General features: G+C 47.9%; 1 protein-coding gene across 2 annotated transcripts; it reads left to right on the top strand.

Annotated features, from left to right (window-relative positions):
• Positions 1-8,088: 8,088 nt before the first annotated feature.
• LOC117051682 (zinc finger protein 629-like) lies at positions 8,089-13,063 on the top strand. 2 transcript variants are annotated; one of them, XM_033158267.1, is made up of 4 exons: positions 8,089-8,233; positions 8,695-8,808; positions 11,066-11,164; positions 11,685-13,063. In XM_033158267.1, the coding sequence occupies exons 2-4, from the start codon at positions 8,721-8,723 to the stop codon at positions 12,248-12,250; spliced, it is 753 nt and encodes a 250-aa protein (XP_033014158.1). In that variant the 5' UTR covers positions 8,089-8,233; positions 8,695-8,720; the 3' UTR covers positions 12,251-13,063. The 2 variants fall into 2 exon arrangements, with proteins under 2 accessions (XP_033014158.1, XP_033014159.1); XM_033158268.1 differs by lacking the exon at positions 8,695-8,808 and having other exon boundaries at positions 8,094-8,233.
• The last annotated feature ends 1,344 nt before the right edge of the window (positions 13,064-14,407 follow it).

The following is a 14,407-nucleotide window of genomic DNA, read 5'->3' as shown; positions in this document are numbered from 1 at the left end:
ATCCTATTCCAGAATAATGATGATAATAATAATTTTATTATTTATGCCCATCTGACTAGGTTGCTCCAGCCACTTTGGGAAGATTCCAACATATATAAAAACATAATAAAACATTAAACATTTGGGGCTGCCTTCAGCTGTCTTCTAAAAGTAGTGTACAGTTACTTATCGCCTTGGCTTGGGGGGGTCCCCTAGTTCCATACCCACCAACATTTATCTGATGAAAATAGGGACGCCGTAAATAGGGACATTCTGGGATCAAATCGGAAACCGGGACAGCAAGTAAATACCGGTAAAACTCAAATACAGGTCCTTTGGAGATGTCACACGCTGCTCACGGTGTAATGTTTTAATGATAAAACCAGGTATCCTGGAAGCGAATTACCTGGTCCTTTGTCCCAGAATTGGCTCCCAGTCCCCTGGTGATGTGCCAATTCAGTTTCTGGGGCCTTGCACCTTGACATTTGCGGTTATTATAAAGCTTCGAGAGCCCCACTGTAAACACACAACTGGGAGAGTCTTGGCCATTGCTGTGGAATAATAAGCAACAATTGGATGAGTGGCAGAGAGATTGCCAATGTTTGGTGTTTTTTTTTAAAAAAGCTGCCCCTCTTCCTATGCCGTTAACCGCAGCTTGTCCTGTATCAGTTAAGGGAGGAAAGGCAGTTCCTTATCTTTTCATGCCATTTAAAGGCATAAGAGCAGAGGAAGCAAGGCAACAAATTAAAGCGCAACAGGAAGCGCAAAATGGCACCTTTAATTACTCGGCAGGAACCAGGAACACAATTAGATCTGCCACCACATTTCAAAGCAAATCTGGAGAGTCCCATTGAAGCAAAACATCTGTGAGGATTTTGAGAGAAGTTAAAAGAATGCCATTAAGACAAACAACATTTTTTCAGGCGGCGGGCTGGGGGGGCTTATACATCATTCTAGTGAAGTTCTGGGAGAGCCTGGGACACAAATTATTATTATTATTATTATTATTATTATTATTACTCCTGTTGTTGTTGTTTAAAAATGCCCTGGTAATTATATCATAAGCAATTAACTAGCTTGTCTTGGTCAGAACATATGCCTTTGAAATATTTTGATAAATACTAGGCTATACGAGTGGAATTCAGTGCTGTTGTCTGACAAATTCTCTGTCTGCACATCCAATTCATCTTGCCAGATGGCAAGATCCTCCCTCTCCTCCCTCCACACTCTGTTCAGGGAGTTTCCCCCAAAAAACAAAACCCCCCACCCTCAGCCAACCTCAGGGGGCACAGGGAAGAGGAAGGGGGAAGATGCATCACGCAAGAGAAGTCTTTGCACAGTGTTTGTTAGGTGAATCCTGCCCTATATATGTCTGGCAAGTGGGTAAGTTAGGAAGTTGCCTTGGGCTGAGTCAGACCATTGGTCCATCTATCTCAGTACTGCCTACACTGACCAGCAGTGGCTGTTTGGGATTTCAGATGGAACCCCCATGCAAATTGAAAATTACCTATACAATAAGCTGCTTGGCAGGGGGTTGGACTGGATCTCTTCCAACTCTATGATTCTATGATAATGGGTCTACTCTGAGTAGCACTTAGTTGGATGCCACCTGCTGTCAGCAGCGCCAAATCTTAGCTGGTCCCTAACAACCTCTTGGGCAACATCAGCAGGAAAAGGCTGGAGATGCAATTCAAACTGTTTGAAGATTAAACTTCCCCAAGTCCTTCGAAATCCCCTCCCACGCCTTCTGCCTGCTTCATAGCAGAAATGTGAGTGGCCCATAGAAAACAATGAAAAGAAATCCAGGATCTGAGCACAAGCTGTGTTCGAACTTCCGAGTATTCTTTGCCTCTTCCAAAACAAAACAAAAGTAGAATAAACCGAAACACTTCAAAAAGACAGAGTACAGAAATCTGAGCTTATGCTGGCAGGTATGAGTTAAAGAAAGTTCTTAAGCAATTATTATTATTATTATTATTATTATTATTATTATTATTATTATTAAATTTATTATCTGATTTATTATCAGAAGGTCCTAGGGCAGGTTACAGCAATATAAAATGCAGCATTAAAAGGTTTTTGTTTTTGTTTTTTAAATGACAGTCAGAACTAGAACAGGTCCTAAAAATGTATATCTTAAGTGTCAAAGGCCAGGAGAAAGACCTGTATCTTCAGGATACATCAAAAGCTATACAATGAAGGTACAGTACTGATAGACTTATTAGTCACTTACTATTCTAGTCCATTCCCCCCACAATACAGGTTAAAAAAGAAACTTGAGGCCAATAGCCCCACATGATGTGCCCTCTGTCTCTGCAGTGATTTGAATTTTGGGTCTGGCACTGATTCTGCCTTAGGTGCTGCTTACGTTGGCTGATGCAGAGACCCAGTTCTTAGACACTGTAGTTTTGCAAGTATGTATTTTTAAAGCAACAAAACAAAGAGTCTTCTGGTACCTTAAAGACTGGGCTATAAATAATAAAGTTGTTGTTGTTGTTGTTGTTGTTTCTGTGACACAATGAGTCAGCGTGTCTGGCTGCCAACCAGAAGGTTGGTACTGTAGTTTGAGCCTGCTCAGGGATCTCTGTGGGCAGGATTCGCTCATTGCAGGGGGTTGAACTAGATGACCCTCTGGGTCCCTTCCAATTCTATGATTCTCTGAGTGTGCAATAATAGTGGGGTCAAATGGCCATGCCAAGTGAACTGCGGCAGTTCAATTAAACCTTAAATATTTGCAAAATAAACACAGTGACCATTCACAACAGCAGTGCTTGGTTGTTCTCGATTTGCCATGTTAATTAATCTCTAATGGGATACAAAGCCATCTCCTCTATTCAAGCCCAAACAGATAGAATAAAACTCTGTGCTACATTCTAATTCGGCTATTTTGCACTGGAATGTTTCCCTTTAAAATTCTTCCGGCAGACAAGGGCAATGTTCTAGTCTGTTGTGGAATGTCCTCTTGGGAAACTGAAATGCTCCCCCACTGATTTCTAAATGTAGACATTCCTTGTATCATTTTTGTGCCTGCCTATCCTTTTTGCACAGAGAGACCAACATGTTTTGTCATGAGCATTGCCGGCAGGTGACAGAGGAAGATGAGCAGCTGTACGAGTCCTTGATGTCATGGCTTAAGTTGCTGGGTCTTGTAATCATGCTTACCCAATATGTGGGGAGTGGGGTGGGGGCAAGGCTGGTTCCAGTTTGTTGAATCTTCAGAGACTGCATTGCTGTTGTTGCTGATAAGTAGCTGTTTTTGATTAGGACAAAATCTGTACACAAGGACAGATCTCCTACCTAATCCCTCTCCAGTCTCCACCACAAGGCCTATAAGAGAGAATTATTGCTGAGGGTGGGCAATGCCAATGATGTCCACTGGAATGTGTTTAACTGGTATGTGGACTTAAGAACAAATGATGTTTTGTCACACACACCCCAAGACCCCATCGGCACCTTACATTTCAAGTAGTTTCATATCACTTTAAACTGTCACAGCTCTCCCCCCCCCCCAAGAATCCTGGGAACCATAGTTTTTTTAAGGGGGGTGAGAGTTGTTAGGAGATCCCCCACCCCTCACAGAGCTACCAATCCCAGACTTCCCTGGAAAAAGGGATTGAATCATAGAGCTGGAAGTGACCACAAGTCCAACCCCCTGCAATGCAGAAATCTTTCACGCAATGTGGAACTCGAACCCAAGACCCTGAGATTAAGAGTCTCAAGCTCTACTGAGCTATACCTCAAGGAGATTGTCAAACCACTCTGGGATTTATAACTGCAATGGCAATACAGTGGTCTCCTAACAACGCCATTAACAAACTACAGTTCCCAAGATTAATTGAGCAACAGCTATGATTATTTATAGTAATATAATACTGCTTCGTAGTAATAATACCCTTTTCTGATTATAGGGCAGCTGAGAATTGTTAGGAGGCCCCTTATCCCCGAACAGAGCTATAGTGCCCACAGTTTCCTAGGAAGACGAATTGATTGTTAAACCGCTCCGATAGCTAGTAAATTAGCACATGCGAATTGTATGCAAATTCGAGCGCCGGGCCTGTGCCCCTCCTCCTCCCTCCCAGCCCTTGAAGGACCTAGGACTAGGTAAAGAAGGAGCTGCTTGGGTCTTAACCTTACACCGAAAAGAAAAAAGCAAGCTGGAGAAAACTTCCCGGGCGGACCTGGGTCAGCGCGAACCAAAGCGCCTGCTCGGGGCCGGCACTGTTAGCTCTGAACTCGGATTGTTAAGAAGAGATCAAGGGCTTCGGCCGGGGCTCGCAGGCAAAGTGCCCGGGGAAGCGAAGCGCGCAGGAGCTCCTTGGAGAGGCCGGGCTGGACAAGCGTGGACAAGACGGGATGAAAGCGCAGCAGCGGAGGCGGCTGGAGACGCGGTGCAGGTATGACTTGAGCGCCCAAGGCGAGCGTCGGGGAGCTTTTCGCACGCGCCGCTGGCTATTCCTTTGGCACGGAGGTGCAAAGCTCTCCTGGCTGGGCTGCGGCAAGTCCTAACTTTGGGCCTGCGCGTCAGTAGGGTAGCCAATTTTAAGGCGTCCCTTTTCCTGTCCCTGGCGGAAAGGAGAGCGCTTCTGAAGAATACTTTGCCTTTGTGTCGCGTGGTTCAATCCTTCAAAGCGCTTCACAGCTCTTATATAAATCATTCACCTCGGCTTTTTCTTCCTTTTCTTTCATTAAAAAAATACAAAAACTCAAACGGATCCCTGGAAGATGGATGGGCTGGTGTCAATGGCAGATGGGTGCGAGTGAGAAACGAGAGTTCAAATGGAGGAGATGACGCAGCAGGGGTGTGTGTGTGGTGCCCGTCACCCCGCACCCCATATGCAATTCAAAATAAAAACAAATCCAAACTGTAAAATAACTCTGTCTTTTGAAATGATGCAAAACTTAAAAAGGTATGCTGAAATCAATATAACTTCTTTATGGAAGTCTACTTTGATGCTTAAAAAAACAAACAAAAAATAAAATAAAACGTCAATTCTTTTTTTATATAACCCCCCCACCTATTTTTGTGTACATGCCTTTGCTTTCTGGGTGCCCTAACCACGTGCTTCAATTGCCTACTGAGTAGTCCTGCTGGTACTGATGTAGTGAAGGCCACCGACTTGGATGACTTGGAAGGTGGATAAGGCAAATTTAAGACGCAACATGCCTTCCTCTTCTAAAAAGGAATTATTTTCAGGCCCGAGTTTATCTGTGACTTGGAGGAATAGCCAAATTTCACCGGTAGCTCCTCCTTCCCGGTTCATCACCTTCCCCACCATCTAGCAGCTGGCTGGAGCTCTGCGCAGTTCTGCAAAACCTTCCCTCCACCCAGAGGACTCGCTCCAATGAGACGTTGCATGAGCCGACCGTTTTAAAGTACAGTATCTGCAACACGAGAGAGACGCAGCAGCCCAAGCGGAAAGCTTCCATAGGTGGATTGCATTCCATGCCTCCGCTGGAGGGAGGGGGGAAAGGAATAAAATTAAAATAAATCTGACTTCATTCAGTAGCAATCAGCAGCCCCACGTGACCCCCAGGATAATGACATCACCCTCATTCTAAGCGCTCTCTCTTCTCCCCCGTTATTTTAAAGGGGCAGCGGGAAATTGCGTCCTCCTGTCTGTTTAGGAGGTATTTTGCTGCTACTGTATTTCACTGGCGGGGTCCAGTCACATACCGGCAAACTCCAGGCGAAGAACTACAGTGGATTTAGTGCTCCTGAGAAGCAATGTCGCTTCCCTCCAACAGATCAGACTCTTTATGAGAAAAGTGCACTGGAAAACGTTGTCCTACCTATATAGTCTCCCTGAATGAATGTTTCAATAAACGTCGTTGGGACAGCGGGTGGCATCCAACTAAGCTCGCCTCAGAGTAGATCCATAATAATTAAAGTCCCATTTAAGACACAACGCCCGCCCCAGGCCATGCACCTGCCTACTGCGAGCCCCAAAGCGCTTACCAGTGGTGCGCGCTGCCTCCCTTGAAGCGTAAAAGCAGCGCTGGATTTCTCATGCAGCTGGCTTAATACACGAGCTCCCTCTCGTGGCTGCTGTCTGCCTGTTTTCTAACCCACCACTAGCCCCTTACTACTGTATCTCAATTTTTTGCCCGCAAAACCCAGGCAGGAGAGCGTCTCACTGAGCACTCCCATTGCAAACCTTTAGCAAAAGGGACCAAGACCCTGTTCCCAGAGAAGGGGTCCTCCTCCTGTGCTTTTGACAAATATACCCGGCTGGGAGAGCAATAAACAGGTGATGGAGGCGACCTGTGGCTTTCTGTTGATCTCCAACTCCCATTTCCCTCTGCCGATATGGACACCACAACCACCAGTGGCAATACTTTGTATAATACCGGTAGAAGTGGCTTCACAGCAACTCTAGGGAGCTGAGAATGACAGGCCCCGCCTTCCATCCCCTTTCGTTTCTACATTGCTTTTTTCCCTCTCATGCAGACGTTGCAAGCAACTACAACTCCCATCGTCCGGCTGTTGTCAATGCTAGTTGGGGCTGATGGGAATTGTAGGTCTAATAACACCTGGAAGGCTGCATGTCTCCCATCCTTCAAATTGTTGCTAGATGCAGCCTCGAGGACTCCCGAGTTTCATACCGTTAAAAAAGCTGGGCGCCACCCGCACTCTGCCGAGTGGTAGCAAAAATCCCAGGTGGTTCTAGTGTTCCTTCGGAGAATTGAAGATGCAGTGGGGGCTGTCGTAGTTTTAAGATATATGATTTATTCACGTATTTTCACTTTCAGCCTGCATGGAGGGAGTCTAGATCTTACAGCATGGTCCTCTCAAGAGGAGCTTGCAATGCAGGGGTAGCCAGTGTGGTGTAGTGGTTAAGAGTGGTAGACTCGTAATCTGGGGAACCGGGTTCGCGTCTCCTCTCCTCCACATGCACCTTGGGCTAGTCACACTTCTCTGAAGTCTCCCAGCCCCACTCACCTCACAGAGTGTTTGTTGTGGGGGAGGAAGGGAAAGGAGAATGTTAACCGCTTTGAGACTCCTTCGGGTAGTGATAAAGCGGGATATCAAATCCAAACTCTTCTTCTTCTTCTTTTGCTCAATATGGTCAACACCTCCTTGCCATTCCGTTGTCAGCTGGGCGGAGAGAACGCAGGATGGTTGGGATCAGGGATGGGGAAAACCTGTGGCCCCTCCAGATGTTAAGGGGGGCAAAGCAACGTTGAAAGGAAAGTATCCTTACAAATGAGGGAAGGCAGGCGACCTCTATTACCCAAGGTGATGGCGGTAGTGATGAATAGAGCGAACAACCTTGGAGGCGCGGAAGGAAGAAGATGGTCCTTAGGGCCTGTGACCTCACTGGTATTCCTCGCGGTTGCAAAATCCTAAAGTAGCCCTGGCTGTCGCACCCTCCAGGTGTTGTTGGACTACAACTCCCATCAGCCCCAGCAGGCGGTTGGCCAAAGCTCACGTAGGGTGGGATTGTAGATAGTAGATAAAACCTCATGGGGCGGTTTGCAAAAAAGCTAAACCAATAAAATCATCACGCACAAAAAAATTGCAACCATAATTTAAAAACCGCACAGAAAGCTTAAAACCACAATAAAATTAGACCAAAAAGAATGAAAACTCGTGCAATTTTTCTAAGCATCCGTGCACGCTTTATTAAATAAGAGTATTTTCGGCAGGCGCCGAAAAGTGTGCAGTAGAGGAGCCTGCCTGCTATCAATGAGCAGGGAGTTCCAAAGTTCAGGTGCTTGGAGCCTTACCGCACATCTGGAGGCCTGGGTAAGGCTACGTCAAGACAAGCAGGAACGTTCACTTGGTCCTATGTAAGTAATCCTACATTGCGCATGGGCCATTGAATTTAATGGGGCCTTGCACCCAAGTGAGGACGTTCAGGGCTGCACTGCAAAATCCACATTTATTTACTTATTTCTCGTTCTTTCCCCTTCCCCACGTCGAATGCTACACGCATGCGCAAATGCTCCCCACGGCGCGGCAGCTGCCTTTCTTGCGCACGCGCGGCAACACGACTCGCAAAAGCCGCCCAGGCCGCGGCCTGCCAGACAGGCATGCGCGGCGCGCCTGCAGCCGAGCCCCTTCTCCGTGACCCGCCCATGCGCAGAGCGGAGTCGCAAATAGCATCGCCGTCCAGGCCCTAGCGGCGCAGGCGCAAGGGGGGACGAGCGCTGAGCGGGCGGGCCCCGCCTGCTTTCCCTGTCTGCGCTTGCGCAGCGAGGGTCCTGTGGCTAGAGGGGACCGGGCTGCCCCTCCCCAAATCCGGAGGAACCGGTGAGTGTTGGGTGTGCGTGTGTGCGCGCGCCTGGTGCATTATAGGAAAGGGGCAGATTTTTTTGTTTGCTTGCCTGCCCTCCCCCCATGGTCCTTAATACCTGCCCACCCACCCCCACCTCCAGTCGCAGTGCAGCATGGGATTGTGGGCTCCTCTTGTGGTCCATGGAGCCCCAGAGCATTATGGGGACTGAGCTAAGCTCTGTTCCATACCTGGGGCGAGGGGCTGACCTCTGCTCTCCCAGAGCATTATGGGAGTGGTCCATACAGTGTCAGCCCCAGTGCATTGTGGGATGAAGTCTCCCCTTGAGCCCCCCACTCTTTTCCTCCTCCTCCTGTGCTCTCTGGGGTCTCTTCTCTCCCCCCCCCTTCTAATCCCCCAGGCCCCCAGTGCCTCCATCCATGTTGTGAGCCGGGGAGCCCGTGCCAGGCATTTATAACTAGTTCTGCTCCTCTTCCAGGTTTGGGCTGCTGGCATTAAGGGGTGATGTCTGAAGTACCCAAGCATGTGGAAGCTGGGAGCTCAGAGGACATTGGCTTTGAGGAGGAGAAGGAGGAGGAGGGGACTTCGACCGGTGAGCAAAGTGTAGTGAGCCACAAGGGAGAAGGCCTGTTTGCTTTGAGGGGGGGTGGGAGGGTAGGGCATGGGGGTGCTTGAGTTTCCCTCCCTCCTGCCAGTAGGCCTGTGTGGTCAGGTAGAGGGCGCCTTGGTTTGTACGTAGGTGCCAGACCTGCTGTTCTAGGGGGACTGGAAGCATAATATAATTCTTCCAGGTGCCCTTCCCTGCCAACTCGCAGATCTGCTGGCCCGCCTAAGCAAAACAACAATAAATTTACTTCCAAGGGCTGCCCTGAGCGTAGTAAGTCTCCGTTTGCGTGAGAGGGCTGGATGTTAGCATCCTGTAGAGCTAGGCTGCATAGGGTTTGGTGTTACCGTTAACTTTCCCACTGGCTGCAGTTGTTTCAGCAGGGCACTAGGGGGTGGTATCCTACAAGAAAAGGCGCAGGCAGCTGCAGAACTTTTAGGAGAACATTTGTCCCGCTCTCTAACCATGGTACTGCTAAGTACTGAGCATGGGTTTGTTTTCATAGAAGGTATGATCCACACACACACACACACACACACACACACACACACCACCCGTGTTAGTGGGCTATTCTTGGATTGGCATCCTGAGAGCTGAGTAGCACAGCTGTTTAAATAAGCCCATTGAAGCTACTAGTATTTTGTTAGTAGTCTACTGGAGTGGGTTGTGTCTCCATTCTGGCTGTAGAGCAGAGGAGGTGCCTTCTTTTGCAGGCAGCATGGAAAGTGCAGAATAGTAACTTCTTAGCAGGCTGCAGGGTGGGGTGGGGGGGGCTGTGTGGGAAAGAAAAGCCTTCCACCAAGTGGGTTCGTGGAGAAGGGGTAGAGTATAAGGCTGTCAGAGGTAGTATGCTTCTCCATCCCACTTGCAAGAAACCTCGGAAAGGGAGAGTGCTCTTGTGCTTGGATCCTGCTCCCTGGTTTCCCATAGCCATGTGGTAGGCCATTGTGAGAACAGGATATTGGGCTAGATGGGCCATTGGCCTGATCCAACAGGCTCTCTGTATATTATATTCTCTCAGTCTATAGACCTCTTGGCCTTGAAATCCCAGTTCCCAATTGAAAGGTGACATTTGTGGATCAGCAGTAGGCATTGAGGAGGAGATACTTGTCTTTATGGTGCTCTCTTCTGCATGGCTGGCAGTGGTGCCATGTGTTCATGGCAGTACTCCATTTGTGGCCAGCCTCTATAGCATACAGATGTATGATCTGCTTGGTTCATTGTGAGCTCTCTTTGACCAAAATCATCATTTTGATTCATTATTTAGGCATATTATATTACCATGGAGCTTAGTGCTCTCTCTCTCTCTCTCTCTCTCCCTCCCTCCCTCCCCCCCAGTCTAAACATAGCAGTTGAGCCACACTGTCTGCTCATCCATCCTATCTCAGGGACCCAGTTCAGACACCTAGAACATGTAAAAAGCCGGTTGCAGAATATATATTTTTTCTCCTGGAAACTTGTGCAAGCCTGAGCATCATTCAGGAGTGGAAAACTCTTGGGAGACCTTTTGATGGTCTTTCATTTATGATGGCTAGCCTTTCAGTGGAATGAGCGTTCAGGCAAGGTTGTGTGTCTTTCTTAGTTCTGCACAAGCACACGGAAATGTGTGACAATGGGAACTAGACACAGATTTTAGTGTTCTCAGTCTTGGCTTTCTTATTCTTTCCATTTTTAAAAAGAAGAAGAAGAGGAACAAATTTATAGTCCCTAAGGTTGAGAACATGGCCTTGGAAGTGTCTTTTGTCCTGGGGAGCCCTGCCTTAAAATCTCAGCTCACAAAATGGTCTTGGCCTCAGTTTGCCACCTGCAAAATAGACATGGGTGTAGCCTGAGTTGATTCAAGGGGTGTTGAGTATCTTGACTACTTACCGGTACTTATTTTGGTCAATATCCTACTTCATTGTAAAGGTGGGTAATGTGTTACACAAAGGAGCTGCATTTTAAAGAATATATTTCGAAGGTACAATATTTTAAACGAGACCTTTGGTGGATAAAGGTGCATTATAGCTATATAAATAGGTGCATGAAACATATTTGAGGTTTCAAAAGAGTAGTTAGTTAATGAGTGATGTGGAGCTATGTGTGTGGAAAGCGGAGGGGAGGTAGAGATAGAAAATCTTTAATGGATTGGGATATTTGGGATGAGTCCTTGCTTTTGAATGTATCTGTATTCAAACTTCCTCTGATGATGAACTAGCCTAGAGCTGCATGAGGTTCTGCCAGTTATGGACTGTGATTCTTCTAGGTGTCTCCACCATGCACGAGGAAGAAGATGAATCTGAAGCTACATCCGTATCTTCCGGAGACAGCAGCCCCCCTACCCCATCAGCCCAAAGCCTTCCAGGTACAAGGACATGAAAACGTCATATCACAAAGCAAGCTTTCCCTGTGCTGTGTAGCAAAATGGCTGAACTAGACTGTTAAAGGGGGATCTTGTGTTGGAGCTGGGGCTCATTTTGAGTCTGGATTTAGCCACCCGTTCACAGTGCCAGGGATTCAGCTCAGCAGCCTCATGCTAGTCATGAAGAAAGCACCTCTGAGCATTCCAGGAGTGCATTTCCAACACCGTTAACTGTAGCCCTTGCCATCCTTACACATTTTAGAGGAGTTAGCAGATTTTTTTGGATTACAGGGTGTGGCTTTCAGGATGGCTTTGAGCCCCAGAACTTCCCCACCTCCAGGATTTGACTTCCCCCACCCGCTCTGAATGACAGAAGCTGATTTGCAAAAAATAAAATAAAATAAAATAAATATTAGGCAAATGGGAAGAACTTTACCTGCTCAATTGCTGTAACTCTGAAACTTGAAGGTGTTGTTGTCTGTACCTCACTGCATTCCCCCCCTTCCTCTGCCTCTTTTATTAGGCCCCCGAAGCAAAGAGCTGCAGGCGACAGTTGGGGAGCTGGTGGACGATGGCGGAGAGGCTGGGCAGGATCAGCTGAGCTCTTCGCTGGCTCCCAGCCCTGAGCGGCATGAATGCCCCGAATGCGGCCGTGGCTTCGGCACCTCACGCGCCCTGAAGGTGCACCGCAGCTACCACGAGGGACGCAAGCGGCCACACAGCGGCTCCTCTTCCTCCAAACAGCCACTGCCTCTGATCCTGCCCACTAACCCCAACAATCAGGAAGGGCGAGCAGCCCCCACCTCTGGCCGGGGCCGAGTTTTTCACTACATATGTGCCGAATGTGGCCTGGGCTTTGCCTCCCCGGCCACCCTGGAGGGCCATCGCTGCGAACACGGCTGGTGCTGGAGCCCCCCGCCCGCTCCCCATAACAAGCTCCCCCCCTCCCCCACCCTGAGGGAGGCCAACGGGGACCAGGACACAGATGGGGCCGACGGACCGTACCACTGCACCGAGTGCCCGGGGGAGTTTGGCTTGGTGTCAGAACTTCACGAGCACTACATGCTCCATGCCCGAGGAGAGTTGTAGATCACATCTTTTCTGCCCCTCCCCAATCCCACTCCCTAATCTAATCAGTGGCACCTGCCGAGGGATCTGTCCGGCCAGGACTCTGGGAGAGAAGTGAAGCCTCTTTCATTTTTTATTTTTTGAGGTCCGCTTTTAGTTTCATTCTATTTTTCTAAAATGAATTTAGCAGGAGGGGAGGAGAGTTGGGAGGGTACGCGGTCACTTGGAGCAATCCCTCCTGCATGCCCTGACTCCTCAGAGTGAGTGTAGCAAACGCAGGAGCCCCCTGCCCGCCTGCAGGGAAGGGAGCTGTTGCCTTCTCTCTGCTGCCGGAGAGAGGAGCTATCTACGGGTCTGGCGCCTGTAGGTCCTAGCTAATTATTCCCCAAAGGGAGCCCATGTTAATGGGCTTTTTGCAATGGAAGCACTAAGCAGTATTGGGTGTGTTGCTCATTTTTAAACAATTGAACCAGGAGAGATTTTATTCCAGGCCTATCGCAAGGTTGAGGGAGGAGGAAGGGGCTGGGTTAGAACGGCATGTCCTGTGCACAAGGGTCCTGCATCCCTGCTGCCCACCCTCTTACTGTGTAGACAGTCCCCTCCCCAATTTAGGTGCCCATCATCTCGCTTGTCACCATCTTTGGCACCTGGGTGGTCCATGCTGAACCGAAGCTGTGTTCCGTCTGTCTCTGTGTGTGTGCGTGTGCGTGTGTTTGGCTTTTTAAAAAGAGCAGCTTCTAGAGACGGCATCCATTCAGCATCAATCATGAATATTAACAACCTCTCTTCACAGTAGCTGGGAGAGTCGGTTTAATAAAAGTGATTCTGTATGTGCGACTTCTCACTGTGCCCATCTCTCTCTTCGTGAATGGGGGAAACTTGATGGCACCTGATTTGGCTGCAGAGATGGGCGAGGGGCTATTTCAGGTGCAGGGGAACCCTTTGACCTTCCAGGTGTTGGCTGAATGGCAACTCTCATCAGCCCCAGCAAGCATAGCCAGGGGCCAGGGACAAATAGAGTTGTCATCATCCCTTTCCACTGGTCATGCTGGCTGATGGGAATTGGAGTCCCAACACTATTTAGAGGTCCCCAGGTCCCTAATCCCTGCTAGAGAAACAATTAGAGCACCATGCAGCCTTAATGTCCAGTTCCTGTTTGAAAGCTGCTTTTGGAGTAGCCAAAAGTACAGGGAGAAGACACAGAAGCGAAGGGAAGTTTACATACCACCAATAAAAACGCTACCATCAATGCATGGAATCTAAGCAACAGAACACAAAAAGGAAAAGAGATGGGGACAGAAGAGGAACAATTTCAATTCTTAAGTTAAATAGTAGCTGGAATTGGGAACAGAGGAGCCAAGTGGAACTGGTCTTCCGGCAGAGCTGACGGAGGAGCCCTCATTCCCTTTATTCCATCTGCTGCAGCCTGATGGCATAGCTGCTGCCTAGTGACAGTTGAGGGAGAAGCTAAATAGATCTGTAGTATAGCTTAGGAGCTACAGTTCTGCCATATGTGTGGTGGTTTAGCTCTGTTGGGAAAGATGAACACGCTTGTCTCATGCACTTGAAGCACGTATTAGGAAATAGCTGTGTTGCTTTGGCATAGTTCCCAGGTAGCTCTTGATACATAATGAACTCCTTTATTTTTAAGTTTTCAAAAAAAGCACTGAAAGTGTTGGGCAAACATTTCCTTCTGTCAGGATCTGTTCATTCAGACGCACATAATTTACAGCTCTGTTGGATGGCATATCCCTCCACTACTGTGCATCCTTAAATATTATATCTTATATACTTCCTGTCAAGCAAGTCCCAGTATGTGGGATTTTACAAGTAAATTTGCATAGCTAGGGATGATGGGACTTGTAGGCTTTCCTCCTCCCTGCTCTATAGCTATACCTTGAAAGTTTGCAAGGCTGTCTCAAGAGTGATTTGTTTCTCCAGATTACTCAGATTTTCATGAGACTTCCATCATTCTAGTTCCTTATTCTAGACAGCAACTTCAGTTTTCAGAATAGGTATGACAAACAAAATACCACTTGCAATATTAGTTGGGTTTTTTTAAAATCATTGCTTTTTGGTGCTGCCTCCAATTGTTCTTAACAAACAACCAAACAATGTGTTGTTAATTGTGAACCAAAATGGATTTAAATCTGCTCAGTTCTGTCTTCATTAAAAAAC

Source organism: Lacerta agilis, chromosome 8 (genome assembly GCF_009819535.1).
Source record: "Lacerta agilis isolate rLacAgi1 chromosome 8, rLacAgi1.pri, whole genome shotgun sequence".
Lineage (NCBI taxonomy): Eukaryota > Metazoa > Chordata > Lepidosauria > Squamata > Lacertidae > Lacerta > Lacerta agilis.
This window is presented reverse-complemented; position numbering and strand designations above follow the sequence as displayed.

Bases quoted from the DNA above. Each gene is read 5' to 3' on its own strand.
- LOC117051682 (XM_033158267.1), top strand. From the start codon at position 8,721: ATGTCTGAAGTACCCAAGCATGTGGAAGCTGGGAGCTCAGAGGACATT. The intron at 8,809-11,065 runs GTGAGCAAAGTG...TGATTCTTCTAG, and splicing joins GGAGGAGGGGACTTCGACCG to GTGTCTCCACCATGCACGAG. The intron at 11,165-11,684 runs GTACAAGGACAT...CTCTTTTATTAG, and splicing joins ATCAGCCCAAAGCCTTCCAG to GCCCCCGAAGCAAAGAGCTG.